Below are 24,661 nucleotides of genomic sequence, written 5' to 3'. Positions count from 1 at the left end.
CATATACATACAACATTAATTTGTTTATTTGCTTTTTTGCACTTTACTTTCACTTGTTTTCTGTTCTTTTCCTAGCCTTTTCGTTTGTCTTTGTTTATATTGATACTGGCATTTAAGGCTACAGAGTTTCCTCTGATTACTTCTTTCAATGAATTTTATTTATTTAACCCTTTTAAAAATAGCTTTTGTATGGTTTTTCGACTGCTTCTTCCCCATTTTTACTTCAAAAAAAAAAAAAAAAATCTATTCACACTACCAGAATATCAATTTGGAACTCAGACCATAGCTTTTGTTCCTTATAGTCACTCACTGGTCACCATGTCTTCTCTGATGAATTGGTTGCCTTATGGTCTCTGATCTAAGGATACCAAGAATATACTTCAAGGGCTTCCAATATATTTTTATTTTGCCTCCTCTCACTTTCAACAGCGTCACATGGCATCTACTTTAACGTATATCAAAAACACCTTTTCCTCTGTAATTTTTTTTTTTTTTTATCAGTTTTCTTTATTTGGGACACTTTTGTCACAGTTCTTACCCTTTCTAAATATTTTCTATGCTGGTAAAATATGTCAGGTCTTTGCGCTTGTAATGCATCTCTGGCACTTAACCTCAGTTTGGTATCTTTTGTATCTCACTGTGTCTTATAACTATTGTTCATTGTTCTTTGCTCTTAGCACTTGACTGCAGCTTTTACTTTCAATCTCATTTCTACTGCTAACCTGTACAGAGGCCGTCTGATGTATGGTATAAAGACTTTTTGCTGTTGTGTTTTACACACACACACACACACACACGTACAGTCATAAGGAAAAGGAATGTGGACTTTTCTTCTGAGAATAGTTTAGGCAGTGTGCTTTAGGAGAAATGGAATAGCGTTTAGAGGTAGTTTGAAGTGAATTTAAATTGTGATTCCATTACAAAGTAACTGATGTCCTCAGAAAAGTGATTACAATTGTCAAGGCCTTCATTTACTTTTCTTTTAAATAAGGATACTAATAGTGACCTTACCAGATCATTAGGAAGCTTAAAAATGGCCTATGTAAGGTACAATTTCTACCACGTAGTAATTACTTGACTATTATTGGTATTGTAAATATTATTTAATTATGATTATTATTTGGTGGATCATCTCACATATTGAGAACTACTGAGTGCTAATGCTCCATTTAAAGAAGATATAGCAGAAAATTAACTGTAGTGCCTGGCCTTGAGGAGTTTATGAACTTTCATAGAAGGTAGGAAGACATATACAAATATCCATTTTTTAAAAGTCATTGTGGGATTGTTGTAAACACTATAAGTATTATTAATGTATCATAGAACACTCTCTGTGCTTTATAAATATTTTGAAGATTAGGGAACTGAGAGTTAAAGAGTGAAGGTTAGTATGTTCACCCTAGTCCCCTAAGCTGATAAGGGACCTATAGGATTGGCGACTAGTTCCTCTCAGTTTGGAGGGTGTATTTATCTCCTGTGTTGTACTGCGTCCCTGAGAAATTGTAGCAAGCCTCACAAGATGTACATAGTAACAGCCCCTGAATCCTGAAGAGGTGAACTCAGTCCTGACGCAGCTGACAGTGAGTGGCCTCTGGGAGGAGGTCACGTCTTAGATGGATCCTGGGGTGAATGGGCTTTCAGCAGGCAGCCGTGAGGAAGGGAGTGTCATTGAATGAAGGTAAGAGGCAGGGGCAGGAGTTTTCTGTGGTCTGTGTTTTGGGGGCATTTAGTTTAAAAGCTTTAAGCCTTTAAAATTTTTGAGGGCTGTGACACGGTGGAGCTCTAGAATAAGGTTTACTTTGCTGAACAATGTAGGACATTCTGAAAGTGAAAGGAGAATATTAAGACTTCAGTTGTGTTTCCCTCGTGGCTCAGTTGGTAAAGAATCTGCCTGCAATGTGGGCGACCTGGCTTAGATCTCTGGGCCCGGGAAGCTTCCCTGGAGATGAGAATGGCAGCCCACTCCAGTATTCGTGCCTGGAGAATTCCATGGGCAGAGGAGCCTGTGGGCTGCACTGGGACCTGCAGTCCATGGGGTCACACAGTGTTGGCCCCGACCGAGCGACGAACACACACACAGGACTTCAGTTGGGAGGCTACTGCAAGAATCAAGGCGTGACTTGATAAGCACTGTGACTGGAGGAATGCAACGGAAAGGACAGACGCAAGAGCCTTGGAGGAGGTGGGTGGCATTGGCAGCAAGAAGACATGGGAGAGGCTGCAAGGCTCCAGCCTGGGCCTTGAGGAGAATAGTGGTTCCAAGAAAAACGGTATCTTTCAAAAGACGGGGCAAATACATGTTTCCGTAAGACCCCGTGGAGCCTTTTGGCTGGGGCCACCAATGAGGGCTCGGGCTCTTAGACACAACCTCGTGCCTTCACTCTAGTTCAGAAAGTGGTTTGATTTCTTTCCACCGCTATACCATGAGTGCCAGCGCGATGCCTTTGATTTTTTATTAAGGGGGATGCTGTAGAGGCCCTGTGAGTTTGTCCAGGCTGTCAGAGCTGAATCGCCTGGATAAACTCTTGGGAATCTCACAATTCCAATCAAGCAAGTGTTCTGCTTGAGTCCCCCCTGTTTTGCAGGACGGATGTCAAAGGGAGCATGCAATTTTGTTTGTGGGTCACTGACTAATATATGAAAGAGAAATCCCATAGGATAACTCCATTTTTCTCCAAATGTTGCTCCATAGCCTTAAGCTTTATAAGTGAAAGAAAATGCAGACTGCTTATCAAAGGGCAGGAGAGGGGCAAATCAATTCAGAAATGTTGCATTGCCATTAAGGATTGTGATTAAATGCAATTGCCATTTGAGGGTTTTGACTAAAGCTTCTTTTTTGTTTTTTGGCCAGTGTTTGTCAGGTTCAACTCTAACCACGGGTTCCCAGTGGAGGTCGATTCTGACACCAGCATCTTCCAGCTCAAGGAGGTGGTTGCTAGGCGACAGGGGGTTCCAGCTGACCAACTGTGTGTGATTTTCGCAGGGAAGGAGCTCAGGAATGACTGGACAGTGCAGGTGAGTCTCCCTTGGTGGAGGGCTCCTGGGCTGCGGCCTGCCCCATTGCTTATGCAGCTTGCGCTGCCAAGCTGACATTCATGCCTGAGATCTAATAGAATAAATAGCGCCTAGGGATTCCTTGAACTTTACTCCACACCGCTTCATTAATTCTGACCTTCTTAATTATGCATTAAAACAGCAAGCAGGTACCGATCGGAAGAACAACTGTGACTGGGAGAGAGAGGAGAGAGAGAGAGAGAGCACAGACTGGGCTTAGTGAATAAATGTTTACCGACTACAGCCGCAGCAAGGCACCGTTTCTGGGTGTGTTCAATTTCTACCGTACTTATTCCACTTGAATCTTAATGAAGGAGTCACAGAAATTGTCCCAGATCCGGCTGCTCAGTCATGTGCCGGGAGGGATCTGTAACCCAATTCTGACCCCTGGAGGATGGTCCCGGGTCTGCCGCCGCAGCTCAGGATGGGAGGAGGTTTTGGGGCTCAGGGCCTTGGGAGCAGACTGGAGAGCTGCCTGCCCATCAGCGCCCCAGCCGGCGGTGGAGGAAGACGCACGCACCGCGGACGTCCACCTGTGTGTTTAATTTCTCCAAGTTTCAGTAACATGTTCCCCAGAATGGGCCGCTGAAATGTTGGAGAGGGTGCAGCCAGTGTTTTTCTTTCCTGTCCCTGATGCTTTGAGGGCACCTCGGGGCTCCTCATAGCATCAAAGCGCTGTATCTTTTCATGGGGTGGGGGTGGGGCTTCATTCCCAGCTGGTATTTCCGCAGGGGAAGGCGTGAACTGCGTAGGCGACTGGGGAGCAGTGCCTTCCTCTGGGAGTGGAGACCTGTTTTGTGTTGGGGAAGCCAGCAAACAGGCCTCCATACGGATTGAAGTCATTCTCTGAGAAAGTATGAAAAACCAGTTGCTTTCTGTGGACGGTTCAGGTGATCCTGAAGAACCCCAAACACATTCCCCGCTCCATCCCCTTTTTTTCACCAGCACAGATGAGTTTCATTTCTGCTTGCAGCTGTTTGGGGGGCTGCTCTTGAGAACAGTGGTGGTGGTGCGATGCTGTGTCTCTACCCGAAGTCCCTACTTTATTGACATTCTATCGCTGTCTCTTTCTGGTGATGATATTTACTGCTTTGCGAAAGGGTTTCGGATCTGGGTGTAAGAGAGACGCTATGGAAATGTGAATTGCCCCCTCCTTCTCCAGCATCTCTTCTCTGACAGCAGTCTGCTAGGCTCACTGTGCACACAGGGTGCTGTGCTTTGCTTTTAGGCAGTTTATTTTTATAAGGCAAGTACCTGTGCTGAAAAGTGTTTTGGTGTTTTTTTTTTTATTTCAATCAACTAGAAAGCTTTTTTTACTGTACCTGCCAAACTCTAAAGCCAAGAATGTTCCCATCATAAATTATTTTAAAACAACTTCTTGAACCAAAATATTTTATGTTACCCAAAGTTTTCAGGTTCTAAAGTTTCTCACCTGTACCACTGGAGGGGATAGGTTATACCGATTACTATAGACAATTGATTTATACAAATGGATAGATACAAATGTAGGTATCTGGATGGATTCATTAAGATTCTTGATTTTAACAAACACTTCCAGTATTCTGGGCTTCTGAGGGGATCCCAAAGAAAGGCAGTACCCACTGCTGTTTTCTTAGAGACTGCTGTTTACTTAGGCCCTCTAAAATCAACAATAATACTAAATTGAACTACATAGGTTAAAAATATCAGCGATTTCATGTGGCTCAAACTAATAGCTATAACATAAACATGTCAAACACGGTAACTGCCATATGAAAACTGAAATATAAGTATTACGAAATTTTAAAGGTGTAGGAGAAACAGCTGAGTGAAAGTCACCAATAAAGACTTCTGGGTGAGTTGAAACTCAAGTGGGATTCTGGAGATAAGAATGAGCGTGAGAGGTGTGTGGGAGCAAGCATAGGGTCCTATTCCTGTAGAACCTAGAGGAGATGTGAAGGTGGGTGACAAGGGAATTGGGAGCTGTAATTTACAAAGCTTTGACCCGTGTGACACTGAGGTTTCGTGAGAGGAGATGGAGAACAAAATAAGATGCCCTGGAGGGAAATGCAAGTCTGGAGATCCTGTTTCATCACTGGCAGGAGTTTCACAGATTACAAGAGTTAATGCCAGGGGGAGATGCTGACACATGGTCATGTGGAGGTGTGGAGCTCAGGGCTTGCTTTATGTTTGAGGACTCTCTGCGTGGGGGAAGTACTGCAGTAACTGGAACAGATTCAGTTGCCAAGGTGCAGAGTGTACGGCACAAGCAGTTCCTTGGGTTATAGGAGAGGAGCCGGTATAGGAGGCATTGTCCATCCAACTGACATGTTCATAGATAATTTGGGAAAGAAAATTACTAGTAAAGAATGCATGTGCTGTGAAAACACGGAGGATGAGGAAGAAAAGAGCCTTTGGACTTGGTGACAGTGGTGGTGACTCAGGGACCTTCGGTCCAGGACTGTAGTTGGAGAAAGCCAGCTTGCATGGATTCAGCATGAATCACGGGCCTTTGTCACAGGCACAGCTCATCTGGTCATCAAGGGGAAGGGGAGACAGGGAGTTCATGGAGGAGCAGCAGTTCCCGCGCTGTGTTGTTCCTTTCACAGCCCTTGACTGTGTGCATGGCTGACTTTGATACGGTTGTAATCGGTGTGAAAATGCAATTTTATGTAGTGAATTTCTTTCCCTTAACATTATGTCATAGGCTTTTTCCGTGATGTTGTGTATTCATTTCTAAGTGTCTAGATGATCTTCTATAATAAGAGTGTTTGAAAGTGAAGTCGCTCAGTCGTGTCCGACTCTTTGCAACCCCATGGACTGTAGCCCACCAGGCTCCTCCGTCCATGAGATTTTCCAGGCAAGAGTACTGGAGTGGGGTGCCATTTCCTTCTCCAGGAGAGCTTCCCAACCCAGGGATTGAACCTGGGTCTCCCGCATTGTAGGCAGACACTTTACCATCTGAGCCACCAGGGAAGCCAACATATATAGGGAGCATCTAGTTTTTAATATTACAAATTAAGGCAAAATAATTTTTTAAACGGTATCTAATATACTTAGAGAATATGGCCTCTGCGTTTCAGTTTGCATGAAGTATCTCTTGGTGTGTCCAATTTTCTTGAAGAGATCTCTAGTCTTTCCCATTCTGTTGTTTTCCTCTATTTGTTTGCATTGATCACTGAGGAAGGCTTTCTTATCCCTCTTCGCTATTCTCTGGAGCTCTGCTTTCAGATGGGTATATCTTTCCTTTTCTCCTTTGCCTTTCACTTCTCTTCTTTTCTCAGCTGTTTGTAAGGCCTCCTCAGACAACTGTTTTGCCTTCTTGTATTTCTTTTTCTTTGGGATGATTTTGGTCACCACCTCCTGTATGATGTTATGAACTTCCGTCCATAGTTCTTCAGGCACTCTGTCTATCGGATCTAATTCCTGACTCTATTTCTCACTTCCACTGTATAATTGTAAGGGATTTGATTTGGGTCATACCTGAATGGCTTTGTGGTTTTCTCCACTTTCTTCAATTGAAGTATGAATTTTACAATAAGGAGCTGGTGATCTGAGCCACAGTCATTTCCCAGTCTTGTTTTTGCTGACTATGTAGAGCTCCTCCATCTTTGGCTGCAAAGAATGTAATAAATCTGATTTCGGTATTGACCATCTGGTAATGTCCATGTGTAGAATCTTCTCTTGTGTTGTTGGAAGAGGGTGTTTCCTATGACCAGTATATTCTCTTGACAAAACTCTATTAGCTTTTGTACTACTTCAGTTTACTCATTTGTAAAACTGAATTAATAATAATACCTCTCTCATTGGGATTTTGTGAGGACTAAGTTAATTTATGTAAAACTCTTAGAGCAGAGTATGACATATAGTAAACACTGTCTATATAGTAGCATTTATTAGCATCATCACTATCATAGTTGTTATTATTGTTTTTATTATTATCAGGGTCTAAGTGATCACCTTAAATAATGTGACAACTCTTCATCATGAATTATGATGAGTATATTTGCAATGATTTAAACAGTTAAGGCAATGATAATAGGATGTATATTTTACTGGGGTAGTAAAATGTGTGTGTGTGTAATATTTATACATTTTAACTGAAAAGAACTTTGTGGAGTTTATAAATAGATGTTTGACCTTCACATTTACAGGCTTTACTTAGAATAGTAGAATTTGAATTCAGAAAACTTACAAAGACGACTATTCCTCAGATATTTACTAAAAATAGACACCTATGGCTGTGCTGTTCAGCAAAGATTCATCACGACATTATGGCTTTTAAAATGTATTTTTATAAAGCAGATATCTGCCACATACTCTATTTGTTAGAAGTAAATTGGAAAGACCTATACATTTTTCCTACTTCATAAACAGTGGTTCTGTCCATGTTTTTATTATTTTCCTTATGCTGACAAGTATGTAATATAAAATATTGGTGTTTGACATATTATTCACAGTGAACTGATATTTTTTTCTTTGTCGGTTCTTGTAACAGAGTATTCAGGGACTATTCAAATGTCACCCTTTCTCCTACCCTCCAGTTCTAATACATTGCGTATCAAGAATCCCTGAATCACCTTTACATAATCATCAATTTATTCCTCAAAATTATACATGGAAATTAAGGTTCTAACATAGCTGTATATGCCAAAACTGATAAAATTTTCAATTAGACTAACCGTTAAATTACAGGGACTTGAGAATTTAGATAACATTTTTGTTTGAGCAGAATTCACTGTATTCACATTAGCTTTATTATTATTAATATTATCAGTATAGGTTATTAACCAAGTGTATTAGTTAGAGATCTCCAGAGAGACAAAATAGATAGGTAGATAGATAACAAAGAATTGGTTGCACAGATTTGGAGGCTGACAAGTCCCTAAATCTGTATCTGTCAGCAAACTTAAGTTTCATTCAGAGTCTGAGGACCTGTAAACTGAAGAGGTTATGGAGGTGTTCCTGTATGAAGGCTGGTAGGCCTGCAACTCAGGAAGAGCTAATGCTTCAGTTCAAGCCAAAGGCTGTCTACCACCCCACCCCCTCGCCAAAAAAAAAAAAAAAAAAAACCATGTCCCAGCTAGATGGCCATTGGGCAAGAGGAATTCCCTCTTACTTGTGGGAGGGTCAGATGTTTTCTTCAGACCTTAAACTGAGCGAATGGGGTCCATGTGCATTGAGGAGATACATCTGATTTACTCAGTGTACTGATGCTGGTATTAATTTCATCTGAGCACAGCTAGACTGACATCTGACCAAATATCTGGACAGTCCATGGCTCAGACAGACACACAAAATTAACCATCACAACCAGGATATGAGAAACTTCAGTATATTTAACTAGTGTGTAATAATGAATTAGATTTTCAAAGTAGAACATAAAATATGACTGTTTATTTTACATAGAAATGTTTGCGTTATAAAAGGGTTCATTCAGATGAATGGTCAAAAACTCCTTTTAGTAAATATTCAATTTAATGATGTTTACAAGTATATACACATTTGGAGACCATCATTTCGTGAAATAGGTCATTTTTGCAAGAAGTATTAAAAGACATCAGTTTATTACCCCTATTAAGCTTTGTAATATGACAAGGTCTGAATTTGGAAGATCAGAGACATTAAGATTTTAATAGCTTGTAAATATTAAAAATAAATGACCCTAAGAAGCCAAATTATTTAATTGGCTATGTTTTAGTGATACACAATACGTGTTTCAAAATTTGTGAGTAATGATAAGTGACGTTCCCTGACAAAGTAAACTGTGTCCATTTTTAAGAATATTTACCTATTTTAAAAAATATTATGTGTTGTTTTGGTCATATCTCTAATGAACCTGCTAAATTTTCAAACTTCAAAGACTTCACACAAGAGCCTTGTGAATACCCTATGTGTTTTTTCAACTGCCTCGAATGTAAGTAAATGTTGTTTAGCTGAAGTTTTGAAAGTTGATGTTTTCTTAATATCCTTCAGATTTTTTCCAATATTATCATTTCCCACTTCATAAACTTAGGTTTTATTTTTCTGATTATAGAATTAATATGTGATAGTTATAAAAATTCAAATGATAGGGAAAAGTGTACAAGGAGACCTCTAATTCGGCTTATATGTTTTTATATTTAATAATAATCTTTTTCTTTATTGGCTAATAGGTATATCACACATTTAATCTTATAATTTTTTTCCTTCATTTATATCAGATTCTATTATATTGGATTATAAGCTCAAGTATACCTGTGGGTTATTAAAAAGCAAACTATTTATGTTTCTACAACTTTTGTTATGTCACAGTTTAGTGACTTAGATGTTGAGAAGCTGGTGAGTTGTTTCCATGCAAGTGTTGTACTGCAGACTAATGAGTTATATGTCCAACTGCAAGTTTGATGGTTGTGAATTATTAAGGTATGCAATTAGCCAAATATTAGTGTTCCTTGATATTCTTATACAGTGTTAGAACACATGTTTACAATCGTCTAGTGCTATGGCAACCCACTCCAGTGTTCTTGCCTGGAGAATCCCAGGGAGGAGGAGCCTGGTGGGCTGCCGTCTATGGGGTCACACAGAGTCGGACACGACTGAAGCGACTTAGCAGCGGCAGTGCTACTATTATAGATGGTATTTGCGTTAGTTGTTCAGTCATTTCCAACTCTTTGCAACCCCATAGACTGCAGCCCACCAGGCTCCTCTGTCCATGGAATTCTCCAGGCAAGAATACTGGCATGAGTTGCCATTCTCTTCTCCAGGGGTTCCTCCCGACCCAGGGATCCAGTCAGAGTCTCTTAGGTCTCCTGCGTTGGCAGGCAGATTCTTTACCGCTAGCGCCACCTGGGAAGCGCCAGAGATGCTATACTTTACACTGTAAAGCACAGAAAGTGTAATGAGAAGTTGCTGCTGAGAAAAAGAATGTGAACCAGCATATGAGCTGCTTTCCACAAAGAAAGGCTGAGTAAAAGCCTCGGTGTACTGAAGAGAAGGTGGAATGCCCGGGGGACGCAAACACTGGTTGGGATTCTCCCACCTGCTTTTACTTTCTGTATATTTTTTCATAATGATCATAGATAATGTGACCATTATAGCTTGGTATACAAAATGGAGCACATCGTATGTGAAGGATGCCTCTATTAATGATTATTCCAGGAAAAAAAAAAAAAGTGGATGCTGACAGTGCCCTGGGAAGACAGAGACAAATGGTCACCCCAGGAGTTGGGCAGTATTTCTCACATTTAAGAGTCTCAATTTCTTCTAGAAAGAAATTGTTTTTTGGTGCCTTTTCCCAAGCACCTGGGAATTTATAGCTTAAGACCATAATCTTGTTTTGAAAATATTTATATTTTAAAAAGTACTTTCATCTTTTCAAATGGTAAAATATATTTTTTAATGTTATAATCCATCTGATATCACAACAGTTTGATCAGTTTCATAGAATCGTCAGTTCCTGAAGGATATGTCCATAGGCCAGTTGGAGAAGCACCGTTTGAGTATAATTATTTTCTTTGTACACTAATATGTTCTATTTTGTTATCAAGAAGATTTTAATAGCTTTAAGGGCTTCCCTTGTGGCTCAGCTGGTTGGTAAAGAATCTGCCTGCAATGTGGGAGACCTGGGTTCAATCCCTGGATTGGGAAGATCCTCTGGAGAAGAGAAAGCCTACCCACACCAGTATTCTGGCATGGAGAATCCCATGGACTGTATAGTCCATGGGGTTGCAAAGAGTCAGACACGACTGAGCAACTTTCACTTACTTACTTAAAGAAGTAAATAAAAATGGCAAAAATAGAGGCCTCAGCAAATATGTCATCTGGCACAGATTTTATATCTGGGAACGTGGAATACATAGACTTTTACCTACTCCTCTTGGTAAAACTGTGGACATTACACATAAAACAAACATAAAGATGCTGAAAGGAAGAAAAAGGAATGCAAACTAGTTCAAAACCTCAGGGCCCAAGGAATAATATGGGCTTGAATTTCTTCTCCTTTTTTTAAAATCAAATATATTCAGTACTTGAAGCTGGTGAAACTAGCACCTAGAAATGCCATCATGTGCAAAGAGGAAAAAAAGAAAAAAAAATAAAAAGTCTTCTCTCAATCCAAGGAGCAGACTTTTCTGAAAATATGGAAACCTTTTAGACAATTGCTGTAGTTTGCCAGATAAACACACAGTAGAACTGTGGCCCTACCCTCACCGCCCCCAGTAGTGAGGAGTGCAAGCGCGGGTCCTAGATTGCCCCCTTGTGAGACTGTTACGATGTGCTTTATGTAACTGCTGTGGTCAGAGAAGACTGTTGGAAGGTGAGACTTCCACCTGCTCCTGCCAGCAGCAAGGTTCCCCTCCCCATCACTTCCGAGGTGCTCACAGAAGGGCCCTAGTGGAGAGTCAGGCCTTCGGGCATTTTAAAGCAGTAACAAGACCACTTCTAGCACACTGACAGTGGAGACTGCATGTGGGGCTGAAATCACCCCCGTAAAGCAATGAGGAGGAGCCCTCACCTCATGGCATGTGTCAACAGATACCAAGCGGGGGACTTGGGCTTCTGTTTCTACTGGAAGTAGTAAGTGGGACCCTGCCTTTTGCAGCTGGAGCAATGTCATAGAAAACAGAAAGTTTAAATAAAAGCCTCATTATGTAAGGACACTTAAAAAGACACTTGCTTCTTAGAAGCAAAGCTATGACAAACCTAGACAGCGTATTGAAAAAAGCAGAGACATTACAAAGAAGTCAACATATTTTTGCATGGAAAAATGCTAACAGAAATTGTTCACCAACACAACTACCCTCTAAGAATGAATGGAGGAAAGAAATTCTTTAATAAGAAAGAAAATGATACAAGAAGGAACTTTGGAACATCAGGAAGGAAGAAAGGAAGAAGGAACACAGTAAGCAAAAATATGGTTAAAGACAATTGACTTTCCTTCTCTTCTTTAGTGTTCTAAATTATATTTCAGGGTTGAAGAAAAATTTATAACAATGCCTTATGTAGTTCTAAATGAAGAAAAACTGTTTAAGACAAATAGAGAGATAAAGGGACATAAAGGGAGTAAGATTTCTATACTTGAACCTATAAAACGTCAACCGCAGCACAATATGGCAAGTCATGAATGTAAAAGCCCGAAGCAACCACTAGGATAGGTGAAAGACTAAAATGCCAAATAGTGACAACACTGAATGCTGGCGAGCATGTGGAGAAACTGGTCCGCTGATATAAAATAGTATAGCCACTCTGGTGGAGAGTATGATGGTTTCTTACAAAACTAAACTTGTATTTCCTATATGACACCAAAACCAGTGTATGAATATTTTGCAGCTTCATCCATATTAGCCCAAATCTGGAACCAATCCAGATGTGTCTCAACAGGTGAAGAGACTGCAGATTGTGGTCCATCCATACCAGTGATAAAAAACACTAAAGCCGCTATTGAAGTAGACAACATTTTGGATGAATTATGCTGAGTGAAAAAAAAGCCAGTGCCAAAAGGTCACATTCCAGACGGTGCCATTAGTTTAGCATTTTTGACAGGAGACATTCGGAGAAATGGAGGAGGAATGAGTGGGTACTAAGGGTAAAGAAGGGTGTGGGCACAGGAGAGAACAGTGTGTGGCAGCAACAGGGACAACTGCCCGGACCCTCCTGGTGATGAATGTTCTGTGTCTTGACTGTTACCAGTAATATCATTGTGATGATATACTGTATTTTCTTAAGATGTTGTCATGGGGGGAACAGGTAAAGAGAACTGGGATATTTCTGTAATATTTCTGACAGTAACTTGTAAATCTACAATATCTCAGTATAATGTTTAATTTTGAAAAAAATCACAGAAAAATTTAATTTCTTCCCTCTTTCCCATAGAAGATCAACAGGCTTTTTATTTACAGCTGTTTTAAAGGAACAGTATTTATTTATGTTAGATTTTTCAGCACAAGAAATTGGAAAATAATTTAATTGATTCTCAGGGACAATGATTAATTCACAATAAAAGTCAATAGGTCGGTACAACTTATAAAATTATTAAGGCATCTTTTTTGAATTATTAAAGAGACTACTTAGCACCGTGTAGGTCTAAATCGACATGATTAGTATTTCTTTTCAAAGGCTGTACCGATTATTTCAAATAAATGAAAATATACAGTTCTTAACGATTGGTGCTCTAGTTGTACATTTTCCAAATCGATTTGGGAGTGATACACTGTAGCCTCAGGCAATAAATGAGCAGCTCATGGAACCGTGGTGGATATACTGGTTAGGGAAGACCATGTAAACTTATATACTAGAAGGAACTTAGGGATGAAATGGTTTCATTTATAAGCTGAATTTATTTAACTTTTTATTATAAGAAAAAAAAAAAAAAAGGCCAGATTAGAACCTACAGTGAAATTCCACCATGATTTTTTTGTTTTTGTATAAAAGAAACATTCTGCAAATTACAGTATAAATGGCCAACATGTTTTACGTAAAATTCCTTTTTTTCTCTGACTGTAAGACAAAAGGAAGCCAGGTTAGATACCATTATACCGAGAACAGTCATTGTACGGTTTCATTGTATTTAAGTGTACCTTCGTGTAAATGGGATCCTCAGACACTTGAGGAAGAAGACAGGAATTTTTCCCAGAGGGTTGATGCGCTACTGGAATTGACTGTTGGCGATATTCATGTGGGTAAAAATGTAGATATCCACTTGAGTTCCTCCAGACAGCTGTTGTGTTACTGTGGCAGCTGACACCTAGTGCAAAGTGTCAGGGTCTAGAATCAAAGGATAATAATCTGCACAAAGCGAGTGCTCATTTCAGAAAGACCCTTATTTTATCTGTTTGTGTCTGGCTATTTATATGTGTCAGAAAGGATCTCAAAATTACTTATCCTCTTTGCATAATTCAGAACCCTCAAAAATGTTATTTTTCTCTTGAAAGGAAGTCTTGACATTGGTGTGCCCCTGCGGACTTATGAAACATCTTTGAGGATTGCCACGGATAAATACAGACTTGAAGGGGAAAAAAAGAGAGATTCTTTTAGCTTGTAAGAGGCCGAGGATACAGAGCCTGTGGATTTATTTAATGGGTTTACGTCTCACAGACGATCCCATTGCCCTTACTGTGTTCAGATTGCAAGGCAGAAAATCTGTGGGGGAGTGAAACTGGATCCACAGCAACCCAATCCTCCTGATCTTAACCTAGGATCTATTTTATTAGCGTAAGAAAGGCAAAGCCTGACTCATCAGAAACCTGACAAAGAGGAGTGATTGCACACTGTGAAATTTGATTACTCTTCACTGAAGTCCTCATTTCAAATACTCTGTTTTGTTTTCTCTGTTATTGGATTAAATTCCATCATGCAATTGACCTGTTTGTTTAAGATTTTATTTAATACAGTTATTATCCTTCCCTAGGGTGGGAGCATCCCCTGGAGAGGGGATTGGCTACCCATTCCAGTATTCTTGCCTGGAGAATCCCATAGATGCAGGAGCCTGGTGGGCTACAGTCCATGGGGTCGCTAAGAATCGGACAGGAATGAGCAAGTAACACTTTGACATCCTTTACAGAGTAATTTAAGACTCAGGAATTTGTCTATGCCATTCACCTTAAAGCTTCTAGACCAGAGATTAATCAGCCACATTCTGCGTTTTGCTTCTTCCCTCTTACTAAGTAATTGTAAGAAACCTGAGATTATTGTCATAGTACAATGAAACTTTTACATGAAAGCACTCTTTAAAGCTTATATATCAAACTCACTTAGATCAGTATGAGAAGATGTATTCTCCTTTGCTTTTGGTTTGTAAGTGTGCTTGAGTCACAGCTGAGTATAAGGAATAGATTAATGGTAAATATTCACACTGCTGCCTTTCATTTTCTAGATATGGAATAATGAGAGATAAAGTCAAAAGTGTAAGAAAATTTATTTTAGTTCTAACTTCAGTGGTGCTCATAGGATAGAGAAAGCAAAATTAAATAGGATAGGGAGAGCTTTATTATTTTTTTCTCCAACTGTTAGGTTTAATATTGATAAGAATACAATTGTCTGCAGGCATTTAGCAGCAGAAGTTAAATTACATTAACATTAGTTAAGTCAGGGTTGCCACACTAACGTTTCTAAGGCACTAAAGGGTGTGGTATGAGAGTATCTTTTGGCCATATGTTAAAACAGAGGACGCACTCCGACCCGGACTCAAACAGAGGGCAGACTCAGTTAATGGAAGGTCCATATGTTAAAACAGAGGACGCACTCCGACCTGGACTCAAACAGAGGACAGACTCAGTTAATGGAAGCAAAACCTCAAGTACTCCTGATCTGTGAGGCAAGCTCATGACTTAAACAGTGCCAGTAGAGTGCTCTAGTCTTAATTACTTGCAGATTAAAAAAAATTGTTTTATCCATTCGTGCAAATGTATCTTCACATAGACAAAAACACATTCATCCAGGCAATGCGATTCTTTGGAAAGAAAGTTATAAACTTTGTGAATTAATCTGTGTAAACAGTGTTTCATTGAAGGTTTTGAATTTTGTCTTGCCATGATATATTTTCTCTTCTATAGCAGATCTTGATCTATTTGGATTCAGAGACAGCATTCCCATATGATTTAATAGGTAGACTAATTATGGCATAAAGGTCTGCTTTTTAAATTGATGGCAATATTCTGACATTAGAAGCAGAAGTTAGGAATGTGAGAACCCACTGATGTTTATGTTTTGGAGGACATCACAAACTTTGTTTCAAATGTGTGGGCTTTTGAAACTCAATACAGGTTTTGCCAAGGATATTTTCTGTACATTTTATATCCTTACGTATTTCAAAGTGAGTTGAATCTGTGTTTGCATTCCACATATGCATAATTCATCAAACATTGCTCTGAAAAGAGAGAAAAATAAAAAGTTTATCTAAGATATCTCCAATGTTACTTAATACTTGGTCACTAAGAACTTTGGAACCTGTGAGAGTAGGTAACACCTGCTTCCTCAGTTTACCTGTTATCTCCCAGTCAGTTCTTTTCAATAAGGTACATGCTTCTATAGAAGGCTAAATGCCTTTTATATCTATGTTTAGTCCAGTTTTTTTTTTTTTTTTTATGATGTCATCTCCAACATACGCCTCTGCCATATATAACAGAGGTGTTAAAACTTCAGGAGTGTCATATACTAGGTAAAATCATTTAGGTAGAATTCTACTCGACTTTCTGATACATGCTTATATTGAAGTGGTTTGAATCACTCAAGTCAGACTTTCTAGGGTGGGCAAATCATTTACATTCTCAAGTCTTTGTTTTTCTCATCTATAAAATGGAGATAGTAATAGTGCTTGTATTTTTATAGGTTTTCTATGTGTATTAAGTGAAATTATACCTACAAAGGACAGACATAAGCACATTTTAGACTACTATTAATTTACTTTAATGAGTAATTCACAAAAAGAACAGATATTTTCTAATATGCAATAAGTTCATGTTGAAAATTATTTTGCTTTAACACTCCAAAAAGGAACACATTTGCCTCCTTCCAAATTCCTATCCTACACTCAGGCTAACCTCAGGATGGCATCATGTGTATTGTTTTGGGAGCTCTTCTAGTTTAAATCTTAATGATGAATTGTTATTTTAAGAAAAGAACCTTTTATGAAACAGTAATGTAGTTTACCTTTTTCTTTAATGTGCTGGATATTTCTGGACTATTTTATTTTAGAAACAACTTTACAAGTAAACTTAGTGTTCAAAATCTGTTTAATGAGGGGCACCTAATAATTTGAGATTACTACTTAAGAGTTTGTGAGTCACTCCAATGTAAAACAGGGCAAGAAGACGAGGTTTTCTGAAGAGAGAAAAACATTATTCTACCTACGTAAATGACTCATCTTTGTAATGTATAAGCAGAATGGCAATACTAAATTTACATAACCTAACATTCTGTAGTCCATTTAAAGCTAGATTAAATTTGTATATTTTTTTATCTGTTTTGAGTGCTTTAAAAAGAAAGGATTGATTTCTTATAGGTCAATCTTCATAATTTGCTTATATTGTATATTCAGTTCAGTTCAGTCGCGCTGTCGTGTCCGACTCTTTGTGACCCCATGAACCGCAGCACGCCAGGCCTCCCTGTCCATCACCAACTCCCAGAGACTGATGGGAGAGAGCATCAGACCACAACTCTGAATGAATATTGTATCTATAAACTGTGTTTTTATTGAAACTGGAAAATAAAAAATAACATAGAGGATAGACAGTTGTTGATATTTCACACCCTGGTCTCTCATTAAATTTATTTGTGCTTTCGTGATGTATATTCTGCTTACAAGTTCCACCTCTCGCCCTCCACAGCATTCTTAATCACCATCCATCCTCCACAAGGCAACCTTCTGGGTTCTTCCAGCAACTCTAATTGGGTTAAATACAGCAGTTTGCTGGCAAACTGTCTCTCCATAATAAAAAGGCCCAAATGTCGCTTTCGAGGTTCAGTGGTATAAATCCTCTCACTGTGGTCTTTTTCGAGGTTCTGAATGCAGAGTTGGAAAAAAATGTTCGCAGTCCCTTCTTACGAATAGGCATGGGCTGGTTCACCACAGCACCCAGATTCTTTACCCCCAGAGCTGTCTGGACTGTGCTGGAGCAAACACACACCCTTAGTATGATGTGCGTGTTTTTGTAGCCCAGTACTTTATTCTGGGATTAGTGAACTGACTTACATAGTTGCATAGTCAGTTTAAACATTTAGCTCTTCTTTATAAGGTCTGCGTTTTAGCCAGTTCTCACATTCTGTATTTGTAGAAGTGGTTTTTTAAACATTCACTTAATATCATGTTATTGAGACACCATTAAGTCTCATGAGTACCATATAGATCCTGCTTCTAACAGCCTTACAGCCTGACTGGATGAATATTGTTTGCAACTTACAGAGACCGTCCAGCTGAGTTTGAAGGCAGGTTTTGGTCTTCATTAGCTTTGTGAACTTCACCACATTAGTTAAGCTTTCTATGTGTCAGTTTCCTTCTCTTAAATGGGAAAAGTAGTATTCCTGCCTCACAGGATTGTTATGAGAGTGCGAGATGTGTCTCTATTAGTGAGGGATGTGTAAGTGTCTCTGGTGCATTGCAAGCACTCCTTACAGTCAGTTGCTGAAATTGCAGTCACATCACTGCCCTCCCCCTCCTCACCATCACCATCATTCAAGTGCTGCCCAGAGGAGCAGCAAATGGTGTCTAAGGAGAATCAGGAGCTGAGACTTCAGGAGATAATCACGAGTTTCCTGTATGAAAAGGGGTGAAGACATTTTATGCAGAGATAATAAAATACGAAAATAATACTAAGATCTGAACAGTTTAGAAATTCAGTCTTTTTCTGTTACTGACCACAATGAAAGAAGGTGGCAGGCAGTATCGTTAGGAGGGTGGACTGGACCAAGTGCTGAGGAACCTCGCACATAGCTTTCAGGAATTTAGATGTGATTTTCGATTCTTTTATGGAATGTTTCCCAAGTGTCTACTCTGTGTACGTGGTCTGGGTTGATAATCTGGGAGAACAGTGGTAAACAGGATATGCAAGCCCTGCCCCGCTTGTAGGGAGCTTTCTGTTTGGGCGCAGACAACAGGAAGACCCGTAAGTTTCAGGAAGTTACAAGATTGGCTTGTGTAGAGGGTGTGATAGAATACAGGGAGAAGGAAGAAGCAGGTGGTCAGGCCACTTAGGAGACCACCTTCTTCTTGCTTCTCCCTGCATTCTATCACATCCTCTACACAAGCCGATCATGTAACTCCCTAAAGCTCAGCGTGAGCAGTGCTAAGCCGTGAACTCAGGCTGTGATGGGGAAGAAGGACAGGGGGTCAAGGGGCCCAAGAGAACCTTGAAGTAGAGTCTACCAGATCAGGCACGTTGGAGGGCATGGCTGTTGTGCATGACAGCTAGGGTGAAGGAGTGACCCCTAAATGAAGGACTTCTGAGTTCTTGTTTCGTGGGTTTGTAATAGCTAACCAAATATGGGTTGAGCTGTTACGGTGGGACTTGTTGTCTTCCAGGGGTGGGCGAGTCACCCCGGGAGCCTACATGCCATGAGCGATAAGGAGTTATTAAAGGTTTTTATCAGAATACCTTGAAGGTGAAAGGCACATGTTAAAAAGGACAACACAGAAAGACGTAAGGGAGTCCAGTGTCTGATGGGTCGTGGAGCCCCTAAACCCGCTTTGGACAGCTTTTGCCAGGTCTTCTTCTTACATGTATAAAAGAAACCCCCCACTTGGTTATGCTTCCATAGGCAGTGTTTTGCTCCATGTACCCAAGCTCAGTCATAACTGTTTAAACTATTACTAACAACAATGGTAAATTTCATATAATGATAAACTCTTAAAATAAATAAAGAGGGGGCATAAAAGTAGGGATACAACCTCATAGTTATGGGAAATTTAAGAAACTTTTCTTGGATGGTGATATCTCAGCTGAGATCCTAAGGAACCAGCCCTGGGGATTTCTGGAGAAAAACATTCCAGGGCAAGGGAATGCAGAGGACCTGGAGTGGAAATTAGTTGGGGATATTTGAGGGCCATAAAGGTCAGTGTGGCTGAACCTGGTGGAGGGAAGGGGATTGACTAGGAGGCAGAGGGAATTGTTTCGAGGAGAGATGATGGGAGCAGAGTGCTAGAGTTGGATGGAGGGATACATCTGTGGTGTTCTAGAGGTTGTTCAGTAGGGCTTACTGATGAGGCATGAGAGAAAGTGAAGATGTACCCGTGGTGCTTTGCGGTGACTTGAATTTTGTAGGGGTTGGGGGGAGGTCAGAGGGAAATCCAGGTGGGAGATGATAATCGCTCAGTCGTGTCCAACTCTCTGCGACCCTACGGACTGTAGCCCACCAGCTCCTCTGTCCGTGGGATTCTGCAGGCAATTGCTGGACTGGGTTGCCATTCCTCCTCCAGGCGATCTTCTCTACCCAGGGATCGAACTCGGTCCCCTGTGTTGCAGGCAGACTTTTTTACCCTTTGAGTCACCAGGGAAGCCCATGTATACTTCCATTAATAGTTGATTCACTTTGTTGGAGATCAGAAACTAACACAACATTGTAAAGCAGGGAAAAGTGAAAGTCGCTCAGTCGTGTCCGACTTCTTTGCGACCCCATGGACTACACAGTCCATGGAATTCTCCAGGCCACAATACTAGAGTGGGTATCCTTGTCCTTCTCCAGGGGATCTTCCCAACCGAGGGATCGCACCTGGGTCTCCCGTGTTGCAGGCGGATTCTTTACCAGCTGAGCCACAGCGGAAGCCCAAAAGCGTGTATACCTGACTGAAAATAAAAATAATAAATAAATATGACCCACAGATATTTGACTGGAACTGTTAGTTGTTGACGTCACCAGGAACAGGGAAGAGGAAATGAAACAGAGGGATGTTTCAGGGATAAGGGTTTCAAATAAATTTTGCTTAAAGGGTTTAAGGTTTCAAATAAATTTTAAGTGCAGGCGTTTTGCTTATATGAGTCTGTTGTTGACAGTAAAGAATAGACCAGAAATATAAATGGAGGTCTCAGTGTTTGATGGTGCCAGCAAATAACATATAGTGAGACACATTCTTCAATTCAAGTTTATTTGAGAATGTGCACATATACTCCTGTCAAGATGAGTTTTAGATGTAGAATCTAAACAGAGAACTGTAATAGAAATACATAAAAATTATATCAGTGGCTTCAAATTTGATTAGTGTTCTTGTTCTTTTGCAATACCTGACATTAGCAATCTTAATTTTTTGCACCAGTCAGATTTCCATTACATGTCTAAGATGAATAAATGGTTTGTGTATAAACAATTGTATACAGTTCGGAGAGGATATACATTTGTAATTGTTATTGCGGGTACTTCTGGAGGGCGGCGGAGTACAGGGCTAATATAACACACACCAACATGTGCACCATTCAGCTTAAGAAAAAATACAACAAAATAATACAACTACAGTTAAAGTGGGCTCCCCTCATGACTCAGTGGTAAAGAATCTGCTTGCCAAGTGGGAGACACGGCTTGGATCCCTGAGTCAGGAAGATTCCCTGGAGGAGGAAATGGCAACCCACTCCAGTATTCTTGCCTGGGAAATTCCATGGACAGAAGAGCCTGGCAGGCTATAGTCCATGGGCTTGCAAGATTTGGACACAACTTAGCGACTAAATGGCAGCAACAACAAAATTAAAGCCCTGATGTCCGTCTTTGTGATTCTGTTCCCTCCTTATTTCCCCACAGAGGTAACTTTTATCCTCAGTTTGAAATTAGTCAGTGTCATCTATGTTCCTAATCCTCTTTTAATGTATGTATTTACTGCATTCCGTATTACATAGTGTGCACGTTTACAAGCTTTCAATAAGTGACAAAATTATGTTATACTTCTTTTCTGCAACTCAGTTTTCTAATTTAGCCATCTTTTGAAATAATCAAGATTGGTGCATGTAATAGGAGTTTCTTTCCTCTCAAAGTTTTAAACAGTCACCCGGAGCTGTATGAGCAGATTCTCCATGGACATCAGCTTAGCTTGCATGACACTGGTGCTGAGGCTCTTGTTTTCAAATATGTCCTTGCAGGCATGAGGTGAGAGGATTAGGACAAAATGATGGATTTGACCTCAGTTTTAAGGTGAGCTCGGTCACATTGTTTGGCTTAAATTTGCAGTTCTGTTTTTTTTTTTTAACTTTAATAACAGGAAAGAAAAGTGCGTAGGTGTATCACCACCAGCATTTCAGCCATGGCTGAGTTTTCTTGCACTAGAGAAGTGCCAAGTAGTTAAAACTTCATTATTAAAGTATTCTCATTTTCCTCTGCTAGTCTCTTAGTGGGTCATAATTCTGCTTATACTTTTCATGACTCAAAGTAGAGAGGTTTATTTCCTTTCATTTGTACTAAATTTTAATATAATATTTTTTGATGTTTTCTTTTAAAAATAGAGATACCATATCATTTCTCAAAATACTTGCTGTAGTCTCCCTGTACTAGGATTTCCGTGAATGAAGATGGGGAAGGTGGAGAGAAATGCAGGTTTTGAGACCTATGGAGGATGGGAGGCCCTCCAAAGTCTTCCTGGATCTCTGATGTCTGGTGTTTACACGAAGGCGCCTGATTTAGTGATTTATTTATTTAGTTTGGCTGCACCATGAAGCATGTGAAAGGTACCCCAATTGAGGTTTTAGTTTATTTTTAAATTGTAGAGACATTTGTTTACAGTGTTGTGTTGGTTTCTGTTGTACAACAACATGAATCAGCCATAATTATATATATATATGTATATATGTTTATACATATTATAATGTTATATATGCGTGTGTGTATATATGTGTAAATATTTATGTGTATATATATACATATATATATGTGTACCCTCCCTCTTACCAAATTTTTAACAGGCTGTCCAGGTGACTCTGGATGACAAGCACATACTCAATTAGGAACATGTGGATCTGGATTTTCCAACTTCCAGTTATTCGAAGGTGGCAGATTCTCAGCACCAAAAGTAATGAAAGATAAAGGATTCTGTGTGATTTAAATACATGCCTAAAATTTCAATCTCACACTATGGTATTTTAACTCTAATGCTTTATACTGTGATTTCTTAAAATTTTTCAAAATCAGGAAGGTAATAAGCCATTATTTATTATTCCATTCTATTGTGCAAAATACTCCCTGGTCCAGCAACAGCTTTTAAAAATGATAATTTCTCCTTCTCTCCATCACCATCTCCCCCCTCTCTTTGTCTCTTTCTCTCTCCTTTTCTTTCTCTCTCCCTCATAGCATAGTTGGAAGGAGTTCAAAAATACCAAGTAACATAAACGTGAAAGTTAACGTCACCTGTCGCTTTGCCTCCCAAGTATGATCCATCACGTGTTTTGACCTTGTGGGGAATATCTTTGCAGTGTGGAGTCTAGAGTTAACAGTCTGGACTGTTGGGCCTCACTGTGAGGTCCAAATTCCTGATTTTGCTTTGTACAGTCTATGTAGCTGAGGGATTTGCTTAAAATCTCTATTCCTCGGTTTCCTTATCTGTAGAATGAGAATAATTAATGTGTATTTATTGTACATTATACAACCTCACTGTATTTTTGTAAATCCTGAAAAAAAATTTTCTAAGTTCCGAATATAATTTAATCAATTTTAGCCATTATTTGTATTTGTCATTTATCTTGACTGTTGTGAACAATGTTGCTTTGAGTATTTGTGTGCATGCATGCTAAGTGGCTTCAGTTGTGCCCAGCTCTTTGTGACCTTATGGACTCGTAGCCTTATAGCCTGCTAGGCTCCTTTGCCCATGGGATTCTCCAGGCCGTTATACTGGAGTGGGTTGCGATGCCCTTTTCCAGAGGTCTTCCTGACCCAGGGATCAAACCTGTGTCTCTTACATCTCCTGCATTGGCAGCCAGGTTCTTTACCACTAGCACCACCAGGGAAGAATATGTGTGTACCAGTCTTTATATGAATATCTGTTTTTCTTCCTCTTGGGAATATACCTGGGAGTAGAATTAGTGGGTCATACAGTAACATATGATAACATGTTTAGCTGTTTGAAGAATCGCCAGACTGTGCTCGTTGATTTTTGCATTTATTTTGTTTCATATCAGTAATAAGAGTTCAGAGAGCTCTGAGAAGTCTACCATCAACGTGATGATGTATAAAAATCTGATTGTCACTTTCATACTTGGCTTTGGATCAACTGGTGTGTGAATCCTAACTCTTGGTTTCTAGATGGAAAATCTGTAAGCACTTTCATAAACGGAGCTGGAAACCAAAAGCCGTAAAAGTAAAGGGCATAATCTGGTGGAAATGCCGGTACCATCAGGGCACTCCGAGGCTCCTGGTACATTCCATTTGAGAGCGCTTTTATTCCAAAGGGCACCATCTGGCCCTGCGTCTTGCGCGACACGTGTCTTTAAGTGCAGGCTCTTGCTCATTAAAATGGGTCAAAGACATTTTGAATTGTAAACAGGACATTTGCGTTACTCCTTCTCTCCTGGACAAGCTCATCTCTTCACCTTTTCGTCATTTTCCACTCCTCCTCCTCTGCATTTCCCCGCTGCGTGTGGCAGTGTGACGGCTGTGGTGGGTTTTGCACAGTATGCATCTGTCAGAGAGCGCATGGCAGCTGACGGCGTAAAGGCACCCAGCGCCCAGCACCACGTCAATACGTTATGCCAAAAGGTGTTTTTAAAATGGAAAGATGCTGACATATGTTTTGGCTTCACTTTAGAAGTTGGCATGTGTCCTTCTAGACTTTTTCAAAGAGAGACAAAGGGAAAAGGATCACTTCTTTATGCTACTGTAGGTAGCTGGTATACATGGATGGCAACAGTTGCCGTCATTATGAAAAAACAAATAAAAAATCCCTCAGAGTTTCAATAATAGTGTTTGCATCTATTACCCTGAGATGTTTGATTTTCTTCACAGCCTGCATCTGTTTAATTCCAATTACACACATGTCTCTCTGGACTATAATTTCTTCCAGCTGTTAAGAAAGTAGAGAGGAAGATCTGTATATTTAAAATCACTGTTTTAACTTGGAGGACTGTTCTGTGTTTAGCTGCTTAAACTGGACCGACTCCCATCCCTTTAAATAATAATTTATTTCATTGATTATTAAGTTGATTCATTTAGTCTACTTTGAAGCTTTTCAATGTTCTATGTACATAATTTT

The 24,661-nt window shown here is 39.8% G+C and overlaps 1 protein-coding gene across 8 annotated transcripts in view; it reads left to right on the top strand.

Moving 5' to 3' along the window:
* Nucleotides 1-24,661, top strand: part of PARK2 (parkin RBR E3 ubiquitin protein ligase) — a 1,245,124-nt gene that overhangs the window by 235,375 nt on the left and 985,088 nt on the right. For all 8 annotated transcript variants that reach the window (XM_010836734.1, XM_010836732.1, XM_010836730.1 and 5 more), the window contains one exon: nucleotides 2,852-3,015. In XM_010836734.1, coding sequence (XP_010835036.1) covers nucleotides 2,852-3,015 — 164 coding nt within the window. The remainder of the gene's footprint in view (nucleotides 1-2,851; nucleotides 3,016-24,661) is intronic.

The sequence above is a fragment of the Bison bison genome, unplaced genomic scaffold, assembly GCF_000754665.1.
Source record: "Bison bison bison isolate TAMUID 2011002044 unplaced genomic scaffold, Bison_UMD1.0 scf7180017864065, whole genome shotgun sequence".
Taxonomy (NCBI): Eukaryota; Metazoa; Chordata; class Mammalia; order Artiodactyla; family Bovidae; genus Bison; species Bison bison.
The sequence above is the reverse complement of the archived record's forward strand: the minus strand, read 5'-3'. Positions and strand labels throughout refer to the sequence as shown.